Here is a 24,065-nt window from a genome sequence, read left to right on the forward strand (position 1 = left end):
ATTGTTGTTTCTAATGTTGTAGATTCTACTGTTGTTGAGGCTTGTGTGGTCCCAGTTGTTGGAGCAACTGAAATTGTACTTGAAGAAAATGTTGTTGTTTGTGAAGTTGTTAATTCTGTTGTTGTTGAGGCCTGTGTGGTCTCAGTTGCTGAGGCAACTGTGGTCTCTGTGGTAATTGATGTCTGGGTAGATTCAGTTGTTGAGGGTACTGTTGTTACTGAAGTCTCTGTACTTGTTGATGCCTGAGTACTTTCAATTGTTGAGGGTACTGTTGTTTCTGCACTTGTACTCAAAGCAACTGCTATTGTTTCTGATGTTGTGGATTCTGCTGTTGTTGAGACTTGTGTGGTCTCAGTAGTTAAAGGAACTGTTGTTGAAGGCACGGTAGGTGTTTCTGTAGTTGCTGAAATATCTGTAGTTGTTGATATTAATGCGGTTTCTGAAATGCATTTTTAATGTACGAGGGACCGATAGTTAAAAGCATTATATTTTTCCCTTGTTACTTTTTGAAGGACAGTGTTACGTATAATCAGTTATGTTAAACTTTATGCAGATTATTACAGAAATTATAAACTTTTTTTATTATGAACTGCTTTCTGTGTTTTTTTTCTTAATGAAATAGTTGTAAAGTTTATTTGAAATGTTCTGGTGTTCTGTTCTGGTTTGTCATAAGCTTATTTTTTTTTTTTGTTGTTTGCTTTAAAGCACATTACTGAATATGTAGGATTAAAACACTATTGAGACATTTCAGGAAAGTGTGTAGAAGTGTAGTGGGGCAGTGAAATTCTTACCAAAGTGCATTACCAATAGATATTAACAACATTTTTTATTTTTTATTTACAACACTATTCCATTTAAACTTTCTATATACATTCCTTTGGACAATAAATATATATACAAGTGATTGGTTTTGTTAAACTGTGATATTTGAAAACATTTGTTTATGTGTTATATTTTAAAACATGCTCACACCTATGTGGATAGTTATCAATGAACCACAGAGGAATGCAGTCTTCTTATATTTAAGTAAAAGACGTTTAATAGAAACAAAACCTTACCCGCTGTTGTTAATCCAGATGTAGTCCCTGCAGTTGATGAAAATAAAACTAACGGTGTTTGAGTTTCTGCTGTGGAGCTTGTAATTGTTGTTCCAGTCACTGTTAGTATTAAAAGAGGGAAAGGTCACTATGACTGATCTGGATCTTCTCAAAAAATATAGTATATTTTTCTGTACATAGCAAATTTGGTATTGCCTATTTCCCCTAATACTTTTGTGTCTAATTTAAACAATATTTCATTAAAACAGTATGGATCAGTAATGAGTTACTACTGATTGGATAATGATGATGAAATTGTTTGGATTAACAAAATACACCTTAAATGTCAGATGTAGTTGCATGGGTTAAAGTATAATGGAACTTATACAAAAATCTGATGTGCAAACTACATGAAAGCATTGACAGGGCCGGATTTCTGTTCTGGGCACCCCGAGGCCGCCCCTGTTGGTCGCCCCCCCTCCTCCACCCATGCACATGCGCGAACGCTACACACCACCCCCCCCAGTGTGCATGCGCGACAGTCCCAACCCCGCAGCCGCTAGTGCGCATGCGCGAATGTAAGACAACACCCCCCTTCCCAGCCGCGAGTGCGCATGCACTCATTTAAACTCCCATACAGAGCAGTGGGGTCTGCCACAAATTTCTTGTGGCAGGGCGGCATGCCGCCCCTAAACTTCTGCCGCCCTAGGCCTGGGCCTTTGTGGCCTCTCCACAAATCCGGGCCTGAGCATTGATCTCTGACACAACAAACACATGCTGCGTCTCCATCTGAAGACATAAAATCTGATGTTATCTGAGAGACTTTTTTTTCCTCATTGAAATAGTTTGTCGGATGTATGAACAAAACACACCATCTAACTTTATCTGATCAATTTTACAATTCACCTTTAGTGAATCGTCCCCGTTGTGCTTTATAGCCCTTATCCTTAACATTATAATCTCTTAAGAACAGGGCTCTCTTTCTATTTTAGGCTAGAAAAGTCTGCTAAATAGTACCAAGCAATGCAAACCAACCTGGTAATGCTGCTGTAGTTAATGGTGTAGAAGCAGTTACATCTGAATTTGTACTTGAAGGAACTGTTGTTGTTTCTGATGTTATAGACTCTGTGGTTGCTAAAGCTTGTGTTCTCACAGTTGTTGGAGCAACTGTGGTCTCTGTAATTGTTGATAACTGGGTAGTTTCAGATGTTGAGGGTGCTGTAACTTCTGAAGTTATACTTAAAGGAACAGCTGTTGATTCTGTTGATGTAAATTCATTGGTTGTTGATGCCTGTGTGGTCTCAGTTGATGAAGGAACTGTGGTCTCTGCAGTTGTTGATATCTGGGTAGTTTCAGTTGTTGAGGGAACTGTGGATCCTGCAGAAATTGTTGTTGATTCTGTAGTTGTAAAGGCCTGTGTTCTGCCAGTTGATAAAGGAAATGTGGTCTCTGTAGTTATTGATGCCTGGGTAGTAAGGGTTATTGAGGGTACTGTAATTTCTAAAGTTGTATTGATAGGAATTGATGTTTCTGTGGTCGCAGTTATTGAAGGAACTGTGGTCTCGGTAGTTGTTGATATCTGGGTAGTTTCAGATGTTGAGGGTACTGTTGTTTCTGAACTTGTACTTACAGCAACCGTTGTTGTTTCTGATGTTGTAGATTCTACTGTTGTTGAGGCTTGTGTGGTCTCAGTTGTTGACGGAACTGAAATTGCACTTGAAAAAAATATTGTTGATTGTGAATTTGTTGATTCTGTGGTGGTTGAGGTCTGTGTGGTCTCAGTTATTGAGGGAAATGTGGTCTCTGGGATTGTTGATATCTGGGTAGTTTCAGTTGTTGAGGGAACTGATGTTTCTGAAGATGTACTTAAAATAACTGTTGCTGATTCTGATGTAAATTCTGTGCTTGCTGATGTCTGAGTACTTTTAATTGTTGAGGGTACTGTTGTTTCTGAACTTGTACTCAAAGCAACTGTTGTTGTTTCTGATGTTGTAGATTCTGCTGTTGTTGAGACTTGTGTGGTCTCAATGGTTAAAGGAACTGTGGTTGATGCTGAAGTAACGCTAAGTGTTTCTGTAGTTGTTGTTTCGGCCTGTGTAGTCTCAGTTGTTGAGGGAACTGTGGTCTCTGTGGTTGTAGATGTTTGGGTAGTTTCAATTGTTGAGGGTACTGTTGTTTCTGAAGTTGTACTTGAAGGAACTGTTGTTGCTTTTGATGTTATAAATTCAGTGGTTGTTGGGGCCTGTGTGGTTTCAGCTGTTAAGGGGACTGTGGTCTCTGTAGTTATTGATGTACTTTCAGTTGTTGAGGGTATTGTTGTTTCTGAACTTGTACTGAAAGCAACAGTTGTTGTTTCTGATGTTGTAGATTCTGCTGTTGTTGAGACTTGTGTGGTCTCAGTTGTTAAAGGAACTCTGGTTGATGCTGAAGTAATGCTAAGTGTTTCTGTAGTTGTTGTTCCGGACTGTGTAGTCTTAGTTGTTGAAGGAAATGTGGTCTCTATGGTTGTTGATGTTTGGGTAGTTTCAAATGTTAAGGGTACTGTTGTTTCTGACGTTGTACTTAAAGGAACTGTTGTTGCTTCTGATGTTATAAATTCAGTGGTTGTTGGGGCCTGTGTGGTTTCAGCTGTTGAGGGAACTGTGGTCTCTGTAGTAATTGATGTATTTTCAGTTGTTGAAGGTATTGTTGTTTCTGAACTTGTACTGAAAGCAACAGTTGTTATTTCTGTTGTTGTAGATTCTGCTGTTGTTGAGAATTGTGTGGTCTCAGTTGTTAAAGGAACTGTGGTTGATGCTGAAGGCACGCTAAGTGTTTCTGTAGTTGCTGTTGTTTCTGACGTTGTACTTGAAGGAACTGTTGTTGTTTCTGATGTTATAAATTCAGTGGTTGTTGGGGCCTGTGTGGTTTCAGCTGTTGAGGGAACTGTGGTCTCTGTAGTTATTGATGTACTTTCAGTTGTAGTTTCTGAACTTGTACTGAAAGAAACCGTTGTTGTTTCTGATGTTGTAGATTCTGCTGTTGTTGAGACTTGTGTGGTCTCAGTTGTTAAAAGAACTGCGGTTGATGCTGAAGGCGCGCTAAGTGTTTCTGTAGTTGCTGTTGTGGCCTGTGTAGTCTCAGTTGTTGAGGGAAATGTGGTCTCTAAGGTTGTTGATGTCTGGGTAGTTTCAATGGTTGAGGGTACTGTTGTTTCTGAAGTTGTACTTGAAGGCACTGTTGTTGCTTCTGATGTTATAAATTCAATGGTTGTTGGGGCCTGTGTGGTTTCAGCTGTTGAGGGAACTGTGGTCTCTGTAGTAATTGACGTATTTTCAGTTGTTGAAGGTATTGTTGTTTCTGAACTTGTACTGAAAGCAACAGTTATTGTTTCTGTTGTTGTAGATTCTGCTGTTGTTGAGACTTGTGTAGTCTCAGTTGTTAGAGGAACTGCGGTTGATGCTGAAGTCACGCTAAGTGTTTCTGTAGTTGTTGTTGCAGCCTGTGTAGTCTCAGTTGTTGAGGGAAATGTGGTCTCTGTGGTTGTAGATGTCTGGGTAGTTTCAATTGTTGAGGGGACTGTGGTTTCTGAAGTTAAACTTGAAGGAACTGTTGTTGCTTCTGATGTTATAAATTCAGTGGTTGTTGGGGCCTGTGTGGTTTCAGCTGTTGAGGGACCTGTGGTCTCTGTAGTAATTGATGTATTTTCAGTTGTTGAAGGTATTGTTGTTTCTGAACTTGTACTGAAAGCAACAGTTGTTGTTTCTGATGTTGTAGATTCTGCTGTTGAGACTTGTGTGGTCTCAGTTGTGAAAGAAACTGTGGTTAATGTTGAAGGCACGCTAAGTGTTTCTGTAGTTGCTGTTGCGGGCAGTGTAGTCTCAGTTGTTGAGGGAAATGTGGTCTCTGTGGTTGTTGATGTCTGGGTAGTTTCAATTGTTGAGGGTACAGCTGTTTCTGAAGTTGTACTTGAAGGAACTGTTGTTGCTTCTGATGTTATAAATTCAGTGGTTGTTGGGGCCTGTGTGGTTTCAGCTGTTGAGGGAACTGTGGTCTCTGTAGTTATTGATGTATTTTCAGTTGTAGTTTCTAAACTTGTACTGAATGAAACCATTGTTGTTTCTGATGTTGTAGATTCTGCTGTTAAGACTTGTGTGGTCTCAGTTGATAAAGGAACTGCGGTTGATGCTGAAGGCACACTAAGTGTTTCTGTAGTTGCTGTTGTGGCCTGTGTAGTCTCAGTTGTTGAGGGAAATGTGGTCTCTAAGGTTGTTGATGTCTGGGTAGTTTCAATTGTTGAGGGTACTGTTGTTTCTGAAGTTGCACTTGATGGAACTGTTGTTGCTTCTGATGTTATAAATTCAGTGGTTGTTGAGGCCTGTGTGGTTTCAGCTGTTGAGGGAACTGTGGTCTCTGTAGTAATTGATGTATTTTCAGTTGTAGTTTCTGAACGTGTACTGAAAGAAACCGTTGTTGTTTCTGATGTTGTAGATTCTGCTGTTGAGACTTGTGTGGTCTCAGTTGTTAAAGGAACTGCGGTTGATGCTGAAGGCACGCTAAGTGTTTCTGTAGTTGCTGTTGTGGCCTGTGTAGTCTCAGTTGTTGAGGGAAATGTGGTCTCTGTGGTTGTTGATGTCTGGGTAGTTTCAATTGTTGAGGGTACTGCTGTTTCTGAAGTTGTACTTGAAGGAACTGTTGTTGCTTCTGATGTTATAAATTCAGTGGTTGTTGAGGCCTGTGTGGTTTCAGCTGTTGAGGGAACTGTGGTCTCTGTAGTTATTGATGTATTTTCAGTTGTTGAAGGTATTATTGTTTCTGAACTTGTACTGAAAGCAGCAGTTGTTGTTTCTGTTGTTGTAGATTCTGCTGTTGTTGAGACTTGTGTGGTCTCAGTTGTTAGAGGAACTGCGGTTGATGCTGAAGTCACGCTAAGTGTTTCTGTAGTTGTTGTTGCAGCCTGTGTAGTCTCAGTTGTTGAGGGAAATATGGTCTCTGTGGTTGTAGATGTCTGGGTAGTTTCAATTGTTGAGGGGACTGTGGTTTCTGAAGTTAAACTTGAAGGAACTGTTGTTGCTTCTGATGTTATAAATTCAGTGGTTGTTGGGGCCTGTGTGGTTTCAGCTGTTGAGGGACCTGTGGTCTCTGTAGTAATTGATGTATTTTCAGTTGTTGAAGGTATTGTTGTTTCTGAACTTGTACTGAAAGAAACAGTTGTTGTTTCTGATGTTGTAGATTCTGCTGTTGAGACTTGTGTGGTCCCAGTTGTTAAAGAAACTGTGATTAATGTTGAAGGCACGCTAAGTGTTTCTGTAGTTGCTCTTGCGGGCAGTGTAGTCTCAGTTGTTGAGGGAAATGTGGTCTCTGTGGTTGTTGATGTCTGGGTAGTTTCAATTGTTGAGGGTACTGCTGTTTCTGAAGTTGTACTTGAAGGAACTGTTGTTGCTTCTGATGTTATAAATTCAGTGGTTGTTGGGGCCTGTGTGGTTTCAGCTGTTGAGGGAACTGTGGTCTCTGTAGTAATTGATGTATTTTCAGTTGTTGAAGGTATTGTTGTTTCTGAACTTGTACTGAAAGAAACCGTTGTTGTTTCTGATGTTGTAGATTCTGCTGTTGAGACTTGTGTGATCTCAGCTGTTAAAGGAACTGCGGTTGATGCTGAAGGCACGCTAAGTGTTTCTGTAGTTGCTGTTGTGGCCTGTGTAGTCTCAGTTGTTGAGGGAAATGTGGTCTCTAAGGTTGTTGATGTCTGGGTAGTTTCAATTGTTGAGGGTACTGTTGTTACTGAAGTTGTACTTGAAGGAACTGTTGTTGCTTCTGATGTTATAAATTCAGTGGTTGTTGAGGCCTGTGTGGTTTCAGCTGTTGAGGGAACTGTGGTCTCTGTAGTTATTGATGTATTTTCAGTTGTTGAAGGTATTATTGTTTCTGAACTTGTACTGAAAGCAAGAGTTGTTATTTCTGTTGTTGTAGATTCTGCTGTTGTTGAGACTTGTGTGGTCTCAGTTGTTAGAGGAACTGCGGTTGATGCTGAAGTCACGCTAAGTGTTTCTGTAGTTGTTGTTGCAGCCTGTGTAGTCTCAGTTGTTGAGGGAAATGTGGTCTCTGTGGTTGTAGATGTCTGGGTAGTTTCAATTGTTGAGGGGACTGTGGTTTCTGAAGTTAAACTTGAAGGAACTGTTGTTGCTTCTGATGTTATAAATTCAGTGGTTGTTGGGGCCTGTGTGGTTTCAGCTGTTGAGGGACCTGTGGTCTCTGTAGTAATTGATGTATTTTCAGTTGTTGAAGGTATTGTTGTTTCTGAACTTGTACTGAAAGAAACAGTTGTTGTTTCTGATGTTGTAGATTCTGCTGTTGAGACTTGTGTGGTCTCAGTTGTTAAAGAAACTGTGGTTAATGTTGAAGGCACGCTAAGTGTTTCTGTAGTTGCTGTTGCGGGCAGTGTAGTCTCAGTTGTTGAGGGAAATGTGGTCTCTGTGGTTGTTGATGTCTGGGTAGTTTCAATTGTTGAGGGTACTGCTGTTTCTGAAGTTGCACTTGAAGGAACTGTTGTTGCTTCTGATGTTATAAATTCAGTTGTTGTTGGGGCCTGTGTGGTCTCAGCTGTTGAGGGAACTGTGGTCTCTGTAGTAATTGATGTATTTTCAGTTGTAGTTTCTGAACTTGTACTGAAAGAAACCGTTGTTGTTTCTGATGTTGTAGATTCTGCTGTTGAGACTTGTGTGGTCTCAGTTGTTAAAGGAACTGCGGTTGATGCTGAAGGCACGCTAAGTGTTTCTGTAGTTGCTGTTGTGGCCTGTGTAGTCTCAGTTGTTGAGGGAAATGTGGTCTCTAAGGTTGTTGATGTCTGGGTAGTTTCAGTTGTTGAGGGTACTGTTGTTACTGAAGTTGTACTTGAAGGAACTGTTGTTGCTTCTGATGTTATAAATTCAGTGGTTGTTGAGGCCTGTGTGGTTTCAGCTGTTGAGGGAACTGTGGTCTCTGTAGTTATTGATGTATTTTCAGTTGTTGAAGGTATTATTGTTTCTGAACTTGTACTGAAAGCAACAGTTGTTATTTCTGTTGTTGTAGATTCTGCTGTTGTTGAGACTTGTGTGGTCTCAGTTGTTAGAGGAACTGCGGTTGATGCTGAAGTCACGCTAAGTGTTCCTGTAGTTGTTGTTGCAGCCTGTGTAGTCTCAGTTGTTGAGGGAAATGTGGTCTCTGTGGTTGTAGATGTCTGGGTAGTTTCAATTGTTGAGGGGACTGTGGTTTCTGAAGTTAAACTTGAAGGAACTGTTGTTGCTTCTGATGTTATAAATTCAGTGGTTGTTGGGGCCTGTGTGGTTTCAGCTGTTGAGGGACCTGTGGTCTCTGTAGTAATTGATGTATTTTCAGTTGTTGAAGGTATTATTGTTTCTGAACTTGTACTGAAAGAAACAGTTGTTGTTTCTGATGTTGTAGATTCTGCTGTTGAGACTTGTGTGGTCTCAGTTGTTAAAGAAACTGTGGTTAATGTTGAAGGCACGCTAAGTGTTTCTGTAGTTGCTGTTGCGGGCAGTGTAGTCTCAGTTGTTGAGGGAAATGTGGTCTCTGTGGTTGTTGATGTCTGGGTAGTTTCAATTGTTGAGGGTACTGCTGTTTCTGAAGTTGTACTTGAAGGAACTGTTGTTGCTTCTGATGTTATAAATTCAGTGGATGTTGGGGACTGTGTGGTTTCAACTGTTGAGGGAACTGTGGTCTCTGTAGTAATTGATGTATTTTCAGTTGTAGTTTCTGAACTTGTACTGAAAGCAACCGTTGTTGTTTCTGATGTTGTAGATTCTGCTGTTGAGACTTGTGTGGTCTCAGTTGTTAAAGGAACTGTGGTTGATGTTGAAGGTACGCTAAGTGTTTCTGTAGTTGTTGTTGCTGCCTGTGTAGTCTCAGTTGTTGAGGGAAATGTGGTCTCTGTGGTTGTTGAGGGAAATGTGGTCTCTGTGGTTGTTGATGTCTGGGTAGTTTCAATTGTTGAGGGTACTGCTGTTTCTGAAGTTGTACTTGAAGGAACTGTTGTTGCTTCTGATGTTATTAATTCTGTGGTCGTTGAGGCCTGTGTGGTTTCAGATGTTGAAGGAACTGTGGTCTCTGTAGTTATTGATGTACTTTCAGTTGTTGAGGGTATTGTTGTTTCTGAATTTGTACTGAAAGCAACGGTTGTTGTTTCTGCTGTTGTAGATTCTGCTGTTGTTGAGACTTGTGTGGTCTCAGTTGTTAAAGGAATTGTGGTTGATGTTGAAGACACGCTATGTGTTTCTGTAGTTGCTGAAATATCTGTAGTTGTTGATATTAATGCGGTTTCTGAAATGCATTTTTAATGTACGAGGGACCGATCGTTAAAAGCATTATATTTTTTACTTGTTACTTTTTGAAGTATAATCAGTTAATCATGTTAAACTTTAAACAAAACTTTCTTTCTTTTTCTTAATAAAATAGCTGTAAAGTTTATTTGAAATGTTAACTGTTCTGGTTATTTTTAATTTGTTTTTTTTTGTTGCTGCTTTAAAGCACATTACCAAATATGTATTATTAAAACACTGTACAAGCATTTAAGGAAAGTATAGGGAAAGGCCTGTTGGGTATCCAGAAGTGTAGGGGGGTCAGTGAAACACTTACCACAGTGCATTACCAATATTTTATTTTTTATTTACAACACTATTCCAATATATATTCATTTGGACAATAAATAAATAAATATATATATATATATATATATATATATATATATATATGTTATTGTTTTTAAGGCTGCCAAAATTTATGTCAAACTGTGATACTTGAAAATATTTGTTTATGCGTTATTTTTTAAAACATGCTTGAACCTATGTTGATATTTATCAGTGAACCACAGAGGAATACAGCCTTCTTATATTTAAGTAAAAGATATTTACTAAAAACAAAAACTTACCCGCTGTTGTTAATCCAGATGTAGTCCCTGCAGTTGAAAATAAAACTAATGGCGTTTGAGTTTCTGCTGCGGAGCTTGTAACTGCTGTTCCAGTCACTGTTAGTATTAAAAGTAAGAAGGAAAAGTCACTGTGACTGAATCTATATGCTTGGTCTTAATGAGCTACTGAGATAAAAATCATATTTACGGAGTTTATAGGATTGACTTTCTCAAATAATTTAGCATATTTTTCTGTACATAGCAAATTTGGTATTGCCTATTTCCCCTAATACTTTTGTGCCTAATTTAAACTGTACTTTATTAAAACAGTATAGATCAGTTATGAATTACTGCTGATTGGAAATGATTAAGGGTAACCTACATAGGAGATTTTGAAGAATAGTGTTGTATCAACAAAATACATCCTAAATGTCAGATGTAGTTGCATGGGTTAAAATATAATGGAACTTATACAAAAATTCGATGTTCAAACTATATTAAAGGATTGATCTCTGACACAAAACACACACTTGCTGCAACTCTATCTGATTAGATAAAATCTGATTTTCTCTGACAGACATTTTTTTCCTCATTGAAATACTTTGACTGTCAGAAGTAGATGCATGAATAAAACACACCATCTGACTTTATCTGATTGCCTTTACATTATAGCCTATAGACATCAGATTTTGTAGGATATTCAAAATCTCATGCTGTTGTTGGCATAGCGTTGAAGGACAAGATCAAATAAAATCTGACACAAAATCTAATCAAAATATCTGGTGGAGTTAAGCCCTAATTCATGCTGTTGTATGTGATTATTATGTTTATCAACATTATTATTAATTATTTTTGGAAGAAAGATAAAAATTACATGAAAACATAATATCATTCTAAACATTTTTAAAACCTCGAAAAGATTATTTTTATTGAAGTTCATTGTGGTAAATGCCCAAGCAGCTATATATAACACACAAACTGACTTACAAACTATCTACTGGTTCATAAATACACCCCACAGAAAGTTAAAAATTGTTAAATTTATTTAAGAGAAGAAATGTATAAAAAGAGATTTAAAGTCTTTTTGTAATAGTATTAATAGGCAGTATTTTTAAATGTAACGCTGTATCATTTTAAAAATAAAATTAAAACTTTAAGATTTAAACAGAATGTATATTTGAAGTCATTAATGAAGTAGTTCTTTCTTAGCTGTTTATTCTTAGGCTACAAATTAGGTAAAGGGCAGCTGGTGACCAAGCAAATAATTTTTCCAATCCACACACCTTGTGTTTTATACCCCTTATCCTTTTACATTATAAGCTCTTTTAAACAGGGCTCTCTTTCAGTTTTGATCAGTATTTTGTGCAATTTGTATGTCTTATATACTCATCCTTTCAACTGTATATGTATTTGCAATAATACATATAAGAACAATTGTATTAGATTTAGGCTAGCAAAGGCTGCAAAATATGCCCTTTCTTTTTGTACAGTCAAAATATCAAAAAAATGCGAACCAACCTGGAAATGCTGCTGTAGTTAATGCTATAGAAGCCGTTACTTCTGAAGTTGTACTTGAAGGAACTATTGTTGTTTCTGATGTTATAGACTCTGTGGTTGCTAAAGCCTGTGTTCTCACAGTTGTTGGAGCAACTGTGGTCTCTGTAATTGTTGATACCTGGGTAGTTTCGGATGTTGAGGGTGCCGTTACTTCTGAAGTTCTACTTAAAAGAACAGTTGTTGCTGATGTAAATTCTTTGGTTGTTGATACCTGTGTGGTCTCAGTTGTTGAGGGAACTGTGGTCTCTGCAGTTGTTGATATCTGAGTTGTTTCAATTGTTGAAGGAACTGTGGATTCTGAATATGCACTTGAAGAAACTATTGTTGTTTCTGATGTTGATTCTGTGGTTGCTAAGGCCTGTGTGCTGCCAGTTGATGAAGGAATTGTGGTATCTGTAGTTATTGATGCCTGGGTGGTTAGGGTTGTGGAGGGTACTGTAATTTCTAAAGTTGTACTGAAAGGAATTGATGTTTCCATGGTCAGAGTTGAATAAACTGTGGTCTCTGTAGTTGTTGATGTCTGGGGAGTTTCAGTTGTAGAGGGTACAGTTGCTTCTGAACTTGTACTCACAGCAACTGTTGTTGTTTCTGATGTTGCAGATTCTACTGTTGTTGAGGCTTGTGTTGTTTCAATTGTTAAAGGAACTGAAATTGTACTTGAAGAAAATTCAATTCTTTGTGAAGATGCTGATTCTGTTGTTCTTGAAACCTGTGTGGTCTCAGTTGTTGATGGAACTGTGGTCTCTGAAGTTATTGCTGCCTGAGTACTTTCAGTTGTTGAGGGTACTGTATTTTCTGCACTTGTACTCAAACCAACTGTTATTGTTTCTAATGGTGTAGATTCTGTTGTTGTTGAGAATTGTGTGATTTCAGTTGTTAAAGGACCTGTGGTCTCTATAGTTGTTGATAACTGTGTAGATTCAATGGTAGTGGGTACTATTGTTTCTGAAGATGTAGTTAAAGGAAATGCTGTAGTTTCTAATGTTGAAGATTCTGTGGTTGTTGAGGCCTGTGTGGTCTCAGTTGATGAGTGAAATGTGGTCTCTGTGGTTGTAGATGTCTGGGTAGTTTTAATTGTTGAGGGTACTGTTGTTTCTGAAGTTGTACTTGAAGAAACTGTTGTTGCTTCAGATGTTATAAATTCTGGGGTTGTTGAGGCCTGTGTGGTTTCAGCTGTTGAGAGAAATGTGGTCTCTGTAGTTATTGATGTACTTTCAGTTGTTGAGGGTGTTGTTGTTTCTGAACTTGTACTTAAAGCAACGGTTGTTGTTTCTGATGTTGTAGATTCTGGTGTTATTAAGGCTTGTGTGGTCTCAGTTGTTAAAGGAACTGTGGTTGAAGTTGAAGGCACGCTAAGTGTTTCTGTAGCTGTTGTTGCAGCCTGTGTAATCTCAGTTGTTTCTAATGGTGTAGATTCTGTTGTTGTTGAGAATTGTGTGATTTCAGTTGTTAAAGGACCTGTGGTCTCTATAGTTGTTGATAACTGTGTAGATTCAATGGTAGTGGGTACTATTGTTTCTGAAGATGTAGTTAAAGGAAATGTTGTAGTTTCTAATGTTGAAGATTCTGTGGTTGTTGAGGCCTGTGTGGTCCCAGTTGATGAGTGAAATGTGGTATCTGTGGTTATTAATGTCTGGGTAGTTTCAAATGTTGAGGGTACTGTTGTTTCTGAAGTTGTACTTGAAGGAACTGTTGTTGCTTCTGATGTTAGTAATTCTGTGGTTGTTGAGGCCGGTGTGGTTTCAGCTGTTGAGGGAACCGTGGTCTCTTTAGTTATTGATGTACTATCAGTTGTTGAGGGTATTGTTATTTCTGAACTTGTACTTAAAGCAATGGTTGTTGTTTCTGATGTTGTAGATTCTGTTGTTGAGACTTGTGTGGTCTCAGTTGTTAAAGGGACTGTGGTTGATGTTAAAGGCATGCTAAGTGTTTCTGTAGCTGTTGTTGTGGCCTGTGTAGTCTCAGTTGTTGAGGGAAATGTGGTCTCTGTGGTTGTTGATGTCTGGGTAGTTTCAGATGTCGAGGGTTCTGTTGTTTCTGAAGTTGTACTTGAAGGAACTGTTGTTGCTTCTGATGTTAGTAATTCTGTGGTTATTGAGGCCTGTGTGGTTTCAGCTGTTGAGGGAACTGTGGTCTCTGTAGTTATTGATGTACTTTCAGTTGTTGAGGGTACTGTTGTTTCTGAACTTGTACTTGAAGCAACGGTTGTTGTTTCTGATGTTGTAGATTCTGCTGTTGTTGAGACTTGTGTGGTCTCAGTTGTTAAAGGAATTGTGGTTGGTGTTGAAGGCACGCTAAGTGTTTCTGTAGCTGTTGTTGTGGCCTGTGTAGTCTCAGTTGTTGAGGGAAATGTGGTCTCTGTGGTTGTTGATGTCTGGGTAGTTTCAATTGTTGAGGGTACTGTTGTTTCTGAAGTTGTACTTGAAGAAACTGTTGTTGCTTCTGATGTTATAAATTCTGGGGTTGTTGAGGCCTGTGTGGTTTCAGCTGTTGAGGGAACTGTGGTCTCTGTAGTTATTGATGTACTTTCAGTTGTTGAGGGTGTTGTAGTTTCTGAACTTGTACTTGAAGCAACAGTTGTTGTTTCTGATGTTGTAGATTCTGTTGTTATTAAGACTTGTGTGGTCTCAGTTATTAAAGGAACTGTGGTTGATGTTGAAGGCACGCTAAGTGTTTCTGTAGCTGTTGTTGCAGCCTGTGTAGTCTCAGTTGTTGAGGGAAATGTGGTCTCTGTGGTTGTTGATGTCTGGGTAGTTTCAGTTGTCGATGGTACTATTGTTTCTGAAGTTGTACTTGAAGGTACTGTTGTTGCTTCTGATGTTATTAATTCTGTGGCTGTTGAGGCCTGTGTGGTTTCAGCTGTTGAGGGAACTGTGGTCTCTTCAGTTATTGATGTACTTTCAGTTGTTGAGGGTATTGTTATTACTGAACTTGTACTTAAAGCAACAGTTGTTGTTTCTGATGTTGTAGATTCTGTTGTTGAGACTTGTGTGGTCTCAGTTGTTAAAGGGACTGTGGTTGATGTAAAAGGCACGCCAAGTGTTTCTATTGTTGTTGCTGTAGCCTGTGTAGTCTCAGTTGTTGAGGGAAATGTGGTCTCTATGGTTGTTGATGTCTGGGTAGTTTCAATTGTCAAGGGTACTGTTGTTTCTAAAGTTGTACTTGAAGGAACTGTTGTTGCTTCAGATGTTATAAATTCTGGGGTTGTTGAGGCCTGTGTGGTTTCAGCTGTTGAGGGAACTGTGGTCTCTGTAGTTATTGATGTACTTTCAGTTGTTGAGGGTGTTGTTGTTTCTGAACTTGTACTTAAAGCAACGGTTGTTGTTTCTGATGTTGTAGATTCTGGTGTTATTAAGGCTTGTGTGGTCTCAGTTGTTAAAGGAACTGTGGTTGAAGTTGAAGGCACGCTAAGTGTTTCTGTAGCTGTTGTTGCAGCCTGTGTAATCTCAGTTGTTGAGGGAAATGTGGTATCTGTGGTTATTAATGTCTGGGTAGTTTCAAATGTTGAGGGTACTGTTGTTTCTGAAGTTGTACTTGAAGGAAGTGTTGTTGCTTCTGATGTTATTAATTCTGTGGTTGTTGAGGCCGGTGTGGTTTCAGCTGTTGAGGGAACCGTGGTCTCTTTAGTTATTGATGTACTATCAGTTGTTGAGGGTATTGTTGTTTCTGAACTTGTACTTAAAGCAATGGTTGTTGTTTCTGATGTTGTAGATTCTGTTGTTGAGACTTGTGTGGTCTCAGTTGTTAAAGGGACTGTGGTTGATGTTAAAGGCATGCTAAGTGTTTCTGTAGCTGTTGTTGTGGCCTGTGTAGTCTCAGTTGTTGAGGGAAATGTGGTCTCTGTGGTTGTTGATGTCTGGGTAGTTTCAGATGTCGAGGGTACTGTTGTTTCTGAAGTTGTACTTGAAGGAACTGTTGTTGCTTCTGATGTTATTAATTCTGTGGTCATTGAGGCCTGTGTGGTTTCAGCTGTTGAGGGAACTGTGGTCTCTGTAGTTATTGATGTACTTTCAGTTGTTGAGGGTATTGTTGTTTCTGAACTTGTACTTGAAGCAACGGTTGTTGTTTCTGATGTTGTAGATTCTGCTGTTGTTGAGACTTGTGTGGTCTCAGTTGTTAAAGGAATTGTGGTTGATGTTGAAGGCACACTAAGTGTTTCTGTAGCTGTTGTTGTGGCCTGTGTAGTCTCAGTTGTTGAGGGGAATGTGGTCTCTGTGGTTGTTGATGTCTGGGTAGTTTCAGATGTTGAGGGTACTGTTGTTTCTGAAGTTGTACTTGAAGGAACAGTTGTTGCTTCTGATGTTATTAATTCTGTGGTTGTTGAGGCCTGTGTGGTTTCAGCTGTTGAGGGAACTGTGGTCTCTATAGTTATTGATGTACTTTCAGTTGTTGAGGGTATTGTTGTTTCTGAACTTGTACTTGAAGCAACAGTGGTTGTTTCTGATTTTGTAGATTCTGTTGTTGTTGAGAATTGTGTGGTCTCAGTTGTTAAAGGAACTGTGGTTGATGTTGAAGGCACGCTAAGTGTTTCTGTAGCTGTTGTTGTGGCCTGTGTAGTTTCAGTTGTTGAGGGAAATGTGGTCTCTGCGGTTGTTGATGTCTCGGTAGTTTCAATTGTTGAGGGTACTGTTGTTTCTGAAGTTGTACTTGAAGAAACTGTTGTTGCTTCTGATGTTATAAATTCTGGGGTTGTTGAGGCCTGTGTGGTTTCAGCTGTTGAGGGAACTGTGGTCTCTGTAGTTATTGATGTACTTTCAGTTGTTGAGGGTGTTGTTGTTTCTGAACTTGTACTTAAAGCAACGGTTGTTGTTTCTGATGTTGTAGATTCTGTTGTTATTAAGACTTGTGTGGTCTCAGTTATTAAAGGAACTGTGGTTGATGTTGAAGGCACGCTAAGTGTTTCTGTAGGTGTTGTTGCAGCCTGTGTAGTCTCAGTTGTTGAGGGAAATGTGGTCTCTGTGGTTGTTGATGTCTGGGTAGTTTCAGATGTTGAGGGTACTGTTGTTTCTGAAGTTGTACTTGAAGGAACAGTTGTTGCTTCTGATGTTATTAATTCTGTGGTTGTTGAGGCCTGTGTGGTTTCAGCTGTTGAGGGAACTGTGGTCTCTGTAGTTCTTGATGTACTATCAGTTGATGAGGGTATTGTTTCTGAACTTGTACTTGAAGCAACAGTTGTTGTTTCTGATGTTGTAGATTCTGCTGTTGTTGAGACTTGTGTGGTCTCAGTTGTTAAAGGAATTGTGGTTGATGTTGAAGGCACACTAAGTGTTTCTGTAGCTGTTGTTGTGGCCTGTGTAGTCTCAGTTGTTGAGGGAAATGTGGTCTCTGTGGTTGTTGATGTCTGGGTAGTTTCAGATGTTGAGGGTACTGTTGTTTCTGAAGTTGTACTTGAAGGAACAGTTGTTGCTTCTGATGTTATTAATTCTGTGGTTGTTGAGGCCTGTGTGGTTTCAGCTGTTGAGGGAACTGTGGTCTCTGTAGTTATTGATGTAATTTCAGTTGTTGAGGGTATTGTTGTTTCTGAACTTGTACTTGAAGCAACAGTTGTTGTTTCTGATGTTGTAGATTCTGTTGTTGTTGAGAATTGTGTGGTCTCAGTTGTTAAAGGAACTGTGGTTGATGTTGAAGGCATGCTAAGTGTTTCTGTAGCTGTTGTTGTGGCCTGTGTAGTCTCAGTTGTTGAGGGAAATGTGGTCTCTGCGGTTGTTGATGTCTGGGTAGTTTCAATTGTCGAGGGTACTGTTGTTTCTGAAGTTGTACTTGAAGAAACTGTTGTTGTTTCTGATTTTATAAATTCTGGGGTTGTTGAGTCCTGTGTGGTTTCAGCTGTTGAGGGAACTGTGGTCTCTGTAGTTATTGATGTATTTTCAGTTGTTGAGGGTGTTGTTGTTTCTGAACTTGTACTTGAAGGAACGGTTGTTGTTTCTGATGTTGTAGATTCTGTTGTTATTAAGACTTGTGTGGTCTCAGTTATTAAAGGAACTGTGGTTGATGTTGAAGGCACGCTAAGTGTTTCTGTAGGTGTTGTTGCAGCCACTGTAGTCTCAGTTGTTGAGGGAAATGTGGTCTCTGTGGTTGTTGATGTCTGGGTAGTTTCAGTTGTCGATGGTACTATTGTTTCTGAAGTTGTACTTGAAGGAACAGTTGTTGCTTCTGATGTTATTAATTCTGTGGTTGTTGAGGCCTGTGTGGTTTCAGCTGTTGAGGGAACTGTGGTCTCTGTAGTTATTGATGTACTTTCAGTTGTTGAGGGTATTGTTGTTTCTGAACTTGTACTTGAAGCAACGGTTGTTGTTTCTGATGTTGTAGATTCTGCTGTTGTTGAGACTTGTGTGGTCTCAGTTGTTAAAGGAATTGTGGTTGATGTTGAAGGCACACTAAGTGTTTCTGTAGCTGTTGTTGTGGCCTGTGTAGTCTCAGTTGTTGAGGGGAATGTGGTCTCTGTGGTTGTTGATGTCTGGGTAGTTTCAGATGTTGAGGGTACTGTTGTTTCTGAAGTTGTACTTGAAGGAACAGTTGTTGCTTCTGATGTTATTAATTCTGTGGTTGTTGAGGCCTGTGTGGTTTCAGCTGTTGAGGGAACTGTGGTCTCTATAGTTATTGATGTACTTTCAGTTGTTGAGGGTATTGTTGTTTCTGAACTTGTACTTGAAGCAACAGTGGTTGTTTCTGATTTTGTAGATTCTGTTGTTGTTGAGAATTGTGTGGTCTCAGTTGTTAAAGGAACTGTGGTTGATGTTGAAGGCACGCTAAGTGTTTCTGTAGCTGTTGTTGTGGCCTGTGTAGTTTCAGTTGTTGAGGGAAATGTGGTCTCTGCGGTTGTTAATGTCTCGGTAGTTTCAATTGTTGAGGGTACTGTTGTTTCTGAAGTTGTACTTGAAGAAACTGTTGTTGCTTCTGATGTTATAAATTCTGCGGTTGTTGAGGCCTGTGTGGTTTCAGCTGTTGAGGGAACTGTGGTCTCTGTAGTTATTGATGTACTTTCAGTTGTTGAGGGTGTTGTTGTTTCTGAACTTGTACTTAAAGCAACGGTTGTTGTTTCTGATGTTGTAGATTCTGTTGTTATTAAGACTTGTGTGGTCTCAGTTATTAAAGGAACTGTGGTTGATGTTGAAGGCACGCTAAGTGTTTCTGTAGGTGTTGTTGCAGCCTGTGTAGTCTCAGTTGTTGAGGGAAATGTGGTCTCTGTGGTTGTTGATGTCTGGGTAGTTTCAGATGTTGAGGGTACTGTTGTTTCTGAAGTTGTACTTGAAGGAACAGTTGTTGCTTCTGATGTTATTAATTCTGTGGTTGTTGAGGCCTGTGTGGTTTCAGCTGTTGAGGGAACTGTGGTCTCTGTAGTTCTTGATGTACTATCAGTTGATGAGGGTATTGTTTCTGAACTTGTACTTGAAGCAACAGTTGTTGTTTCTGATGTTGTAGATTCTGCTGTTGTTGAGACTTGTGTGGTCTCAGTTGTTAAAGGAATTGTGGTTGATGTTGAAGGCACACTAAGTGTTTCTGTAGCTGTTGTTGTGGCCTGTGTAGTCTCAGTTGTTGAGGGAAATGTGGTCTCTGTGGTTGTTGATGTCTGGGTAGTTTCAGATGTTGAGGGTACTGTTGTTTCTGAAGTTGTACTTGAAGGAACAGTTGTTGCTTCTGATGTTATTAATTCTGTGGTTGTTGAGGCCTGTGTGGTTTCAGCTGTTGAGGGAACTGTGGTCTCTGTAGTTATTGATGTAATTTCAGTTGTTGAGGGTATTGTTGTTTCTGAACTTGTACTTGAAGCAACAGTTGTTGTTTCTGATGTTGTAGATTCTGTTGTTGTTGAGAATTGTGTGGTCTCAGTTGTTAAAGGAACTGTGGTTGATGTTGAAGGCATGCTAAGTGTTTCTGTAGCTGTTGTTGTGGCCTGTGTAGTCTCAGTTGTTGAGGGAAATGTGGTCTCTGCGGTTGTTGATGTCTGGGTAGTTTCAATTGTCGAGGGTACTGTTGTTTCTGAAGTTGTACTTGAAGAAACTGTTGTTGTTTCTGATTTTATAAATTCTGGGGTTGTTGAGTCCTGTGTGGTTTCAGCTGTTGAGGGAACTGTGGTCTCTGTAGTTATTGATGTATTTTCAGTTGTTGAGGGTGTTGTTGTTTCTGAACTTGTACTTGAAGGAACGGTTGTTGTTTCTGATGTTGTAGATTCTGTTGTTATTAAGACTTGTGTGGTCTCAGTTATTAAAGGAACTGTGGTTGATGTTGAAGGCACGCTAAGTGTTTCTGTAGGTGTTGTTGCAGCCACTGTAGTCTCAGTTGTTGAGGGAAATGTGGTCTCTGTGGTTGTTGATGTCTGGGTAGTTTCAGTTGTCGATGGTACTATTGTTTCTGAAGTTGTACTTGAAGGAACAGTTGTTGCTTCTGATGTTATTAATTCTGTGGTTGTTGAGGCCTGTGTGGTTTCAGCTGTTGAGGGAACTGTGGTCTCTGTAGTTATTGATGTACTTTCAGTTGTTGAGGGTATTGTTGTTTCTGAACTTGTACTTGAAGCAACGGTTGTTGTTTCTGATGTTGTAGATTCTGCTGTTGTTGAGACTTGTGTGGTCTCAGTTGTTAAAGGAATTGTGGTTGATGTTGAAGGCACACTAAGTGTTTCTGTAGCTGTTGTTGTGGCCTGTGTAGTCTCAGTTGTTGAGGGGAATGTGGTCTCTGTGGTTGTTGATGTCTGGGTAGTTTCAGATGTTGAGGGTACTGTTGTTTCTGAAGTTGTACTTGAAGGAACAGTTGTTGCTTCTGATGTTATTAATTCTGTGGTTGTTGAGGCCTGTGTGGTTTCAGCTGTTGAGGGAACTGTGGCCTCTGTAGTTATTGATGTACTTTCAGTTGTTGAGGGTGTTGTTGTTTTTGAACTTGTACTTGAAGCAACAGTTGTTATTTCTGATGTTGTAGATTCTGTTGTTGTTGAGAATTGTGTGGTCTCAGTTGTTAAAGGAACTGTGGTTGATGTTGAAGGCACGCTAAGTGTTTCTGTAGCTGTTGTCGTGGCCTGTGTAGTCTCAGTTGTTGAGGGAAATGTGGTCTCTGCGGTTGTTGATGTCTGGGTAGTTTCAATTGTTAAGGGTACTGTTGTTTCTGAAGTTGTACTTGAAGAAACTGTTGTTGCTTCTGATGTTATAAATTCTGGGGTTGTTGAGGCCTGTGTGGTTTCAGCTGTTGAGGGAACTGTGGTCTCTGTAGTTATTGATGTACTTTCAGTTGTTGAGGGTGTTGTTGTTTCTGAACTTGTACTTAAAGCAACGGTTGTTGTTTCTGATGTTGTAGATTCTGTTGTTATTAAGACTTGTGTGGTCTCAGTTATTAAAGGAACTGTGGTTGATGTTGAAGGCACGCTAAGTGTTTCTGTAGGTGTTGTTGCAGCCTGTGTAGTCTCAGTTGTTGAGGGAAATGTGGTCTCTGTGGTTGTTGATGTCTGGGTAGTTTCAGTTGTCGATGGTACTATTGTTTCTGAAGTTGTACTTGAAGGAACTGTTGTTGCTTCTGATGTTATTAATTCTGTGGTTGTGAAGGCTTGTGTAGTTTCAGCTGTTAAGGGAACTGTGGTCTCTGTAGTTATTGATGTACTTTCAGTTGATGAGGGTATTGTTTCTGAACTTGTACTTGAAGCAACGGTTGTTGTTTCTGATGTTGTAGATTCTGCTGTTGTTGAGACTTGTGTGGTCTCAGTTGTTAAAGGAATTGTGGTTGATGTTGAAGGCACACTAAGTGTTTCTGTAGCTGTTGTTGCAGCCTGTGTAGTCTCAGTTGTTGCGGGAAATGTGGTCTCTGTGGTTGTTGATGTCTGGGTAGTTTCAGTTGTCGATGGTACTATTGTTTCTGAAGTTGTACTTGAAGGAACTGTTGTTGCTTCTGATGTTATTAATTCTGTGGTTGTTGAGGCCTGTGTGGTTTCAGCTGTTGTGGGAACTGTGGTCTCTTCAGTTATTGATGTACTTTCAGTTGTTGAGGGTATTGTTATTACTGAACTTGTACTTAAAGCAACAGTTGTTGTTTCTGATGTTGTAGATTCTGTTGTTGAGACTTGTGTGGTCTCAGTTGTTAAAGGGACTGTGGTTGATGTAAAAGGCACGCTAAGTGTTTCTATTGTTGTTGCTGTAGCCTGTATAGTCTCAGTTGTTGAGGGAAATGTGGTCTCTATGGTTGTTGATGTCTGGGTAGTTTCAATTGTCAAGGGTACTGTTGTTTCTGAAGTTGTACTTGAAGAAACTGTTGTTGCTTCTGATGTTATTAATTCTGTGGTTGTGAAGGCTTGTGTAGTTTCAGCTGTTAAGGGAACTGTGGTCTCTGTAGTTATTGATGTACTTTCAGTTGTTGAGGGTATTGTTGTTTCTGAACTTGTACTTGAAGCATCGGTTGTTTTTTCTGATGTGGTAGATTCTGCTGTTGTTGAGACTTGTGTGGTCTCAGTTGTTAAAGAAATTGTTGTTGATGTTGAAGGCACACTAAGTGTTTCTGTAGCTGTTGTTGTGGCCTGTGTAGTCTCAGTTGTTGAGGGAAATGTGGTCTCTGTGGTTGTTGATGTCTGGGTAGTTTCAGATGTTGAGGGTACTGTTGTTTCTGAAGTTGTACTTGAAGGAACAGTTGTTGCTTCTGATGTTATTAATTCTTTGGTTGTTGAGGCCTGTGTGGTTTCAGCTGTTGAGGGAACTGTGGTCTCTGTAGTTATTGATGTACTTTCAGTTGTTGAAGGTATTGTTGTTTCTGAACTTGTACTTGAAGCAACAGTTGTTGTTTCTGATGTTGTAGATTCTGTTGTTGTTGTGAATTGTGTGGTCTCAGTTGTTAAAGGAACTGTGGTTGATGTTGAAGGCACACTAAGTGTTTCTGTAGCTGTTGTTGTGGCCTGTGTAGTCTCAGTTGTTGAGGGAAATGTGGTCTCTGTGGTTGTTGATGTCTGGGTAGTTTCAGATGTTGAGGGTACTGTTGTTTCTGAAGTTGTACTTGAAGGAACAGTTGTTGCTTCTGATGTTATTAATTCTTTGGTTGTTGAGGCCTGTGTGGTTTCAGCTGTTGAGGGAACTGTGGTCTCTGTAGTTATTGATGTACTTTCAGTTGTTGAAGGTATTGTTGTTTCTGAACTTGTACTTGAAGCAACAGTTGTTGTTTCTGATGTTGTATATTCTGTTGTTGTTGTGAATTGTGTGGTCTCAGTTGTTAAAGGAACTGTGGTTGATGTTGAAGGCACACTAAGTGTTGCTGTAGCTGTTGTTGTGGCCTGTGTAGTCTCAGTTGTTGAGGGAAATGTGGTCTCTATGGTTGTTGATGTATGGGTAGTTTCAATTGTCAAGGGTACTGTTGTTTCTAAAGTTGTACTTGAAGGAACTGTTGTTGCTTCTGATGTTATTAATTCTGTGGTTGTGAAGGCTTGTGTAGTTTCAGCTGTTAAGGGAACTGTGGTCTCTTCAGTTATTGATGTACTTTCAGTTGTTGAGGGTATTGTTATTTCTGAACTTGTACTTAAAGCAACGGTTGTTGTTTCTGATGTTGTAGATTCTGTTGTTGAGACTTGTGTGGTCTCATTTGTTAAAGGGACTGTGGTTGATGTTAAAGGAATGCTAAGTGTTTCGATTGTTGTTGCTGTGGCCTGTGTAGTCTCAGTTGTTGAGGGAAATGTGGTCTCTATGGTTGTTGATGTCTGGGTAGTTTCAATTGTCAAGGGTACTGTTGTTTCTGAAGTTGTACTTGAAGGAACTGTTGTTGTTTCTAATGTTGTAGATTCTGCTGTTAAAGGAACTGTGGTTGATGTTGAAGGCACGCTAAGTGTTTCTGTAGTTGTTGTTGCGGCTTGTGTAGTCTCAGTTGTTGAGGAAAATGTGGTCTCTGTGGTTGTTGATGTCTTGGTAGTTTCAGTTGTTGAGGGTCCTGTTGTTTCTGTAGTTACTGATGTACTTTCAGTTGTTGAGGGTATTGTTGTTTCTGAACTTTCTGTACTTAAAGCAACAGTTGTTGTTTCTGATGTTGTAGATTCTGTTTTTGTTGAGACTTGTGTGGTCTCAGTTGTTAAAGGAACTATGGTTGATGTTGAAGGCACGCTAAGTGTTTCTGTAGTTATTGTTGCCGCCTGCGTAATCTCATTTGTTGAGGAAAATGTGGTCTCTGTGGTTGTTGATGTCTGGGTAGTTTCAGTTGTTGAGGGTACTGTTGTTTCTGAAGTTGTACTTGAAGGAACGGTTGTTGCTTCTGATGTTATTAATTCTGTGGTTGTTGAGGCCTGTGTGGTTTCAGCTGTTGAGGGAACTGTGGTCTCTGTAGTTATTGATGTACTTTCAGTTGATGAGGGTATTGTTTCTGAACTTGTACTTAAAGTAATGGTTGTTGTTTCTGATGTTGTAGATTCTGCTGTTGTTGAGACTTGTGTGGTCTCCGTTGTTAAAGGAACTGTGGTTGATGTTGACGGCATGGTAGGTGTTTCTGTAGATGCGGAAATATCTGTGGTTGTTGATATTAAAGCGGTTTCTGAAATGCATTTTTTATGTACGAGGGAGCGATAGTTAAAAGCTTGTTTTTTTATTTGTCACTTTTTGAAGGACAGTGTTACGTTTAATCGGTTATGGTAAACTTTATACAAATTA

General features: G+C 39.5%; 1 protein-coding gene across 1 annotated transcript in view; it reads right to left on the reverse strand.

Moving 5' to 3' along the window:
- LOC100494822 (mucin-17) overlaps nucleotides 1-23,952 on the reverse strand; it is a 52,739-nt gene extending 28,787 nt beyond the window's left edge. The window contains exons 1-7 of the mRNA XM_031905056.1: nucleotides 20,216-23,952; nucleotides 19,172-19,789; nucleotides 16,910-17,983; nucleotides 15,803-16,459; nucleotides 11,437-15,754; nucleotides 9,940-10,035; nucleotides 1,059-1,157 (exon numbers count right to left, since the gene is read on the reverse strand). Of these exons, the coding sequence (XP_031760916.1) occupies nucleotides 1,059-1,157; nucleotides 9,940-10,035; nucleotides 11,437-15,754; nucleotides 15,803-16,459; nucleotides 16,910-17,983; nucleotides 19,172-19,789; nucleotides 20,216-23,893 (10,540 nt within the window). The 5' untranslated portion in view covers nucleotides 23,894-23,952. The remainder of the gene's footprint in view (nucleotides 1-1,058; nucleotides 1,158-9,939; nucleotides 10,036-11,436; nucleotides 15,755-15,802; nucleotides 16,460-16,909; nucleotides 17,984-19,171; nucleotides 19,790-20,215) is intronic.
- Nucleotides 23,953-24,065: the final 113 nt, after the last annotated feature.

This window comes from Xenopus tropicalis, chromosome 1 (assembly GCF_000004195.4).
Source record: "Xenopus tropicalis strain Nigerian chromosome 1, UCB_Xtro_10.0, whole genome shotgun sequence".
NCBI lineage: Eukaryota > Metazoa > Chordata > Amphibia > Anura > Pipidae > Xenopus > Xenopus tropicalis.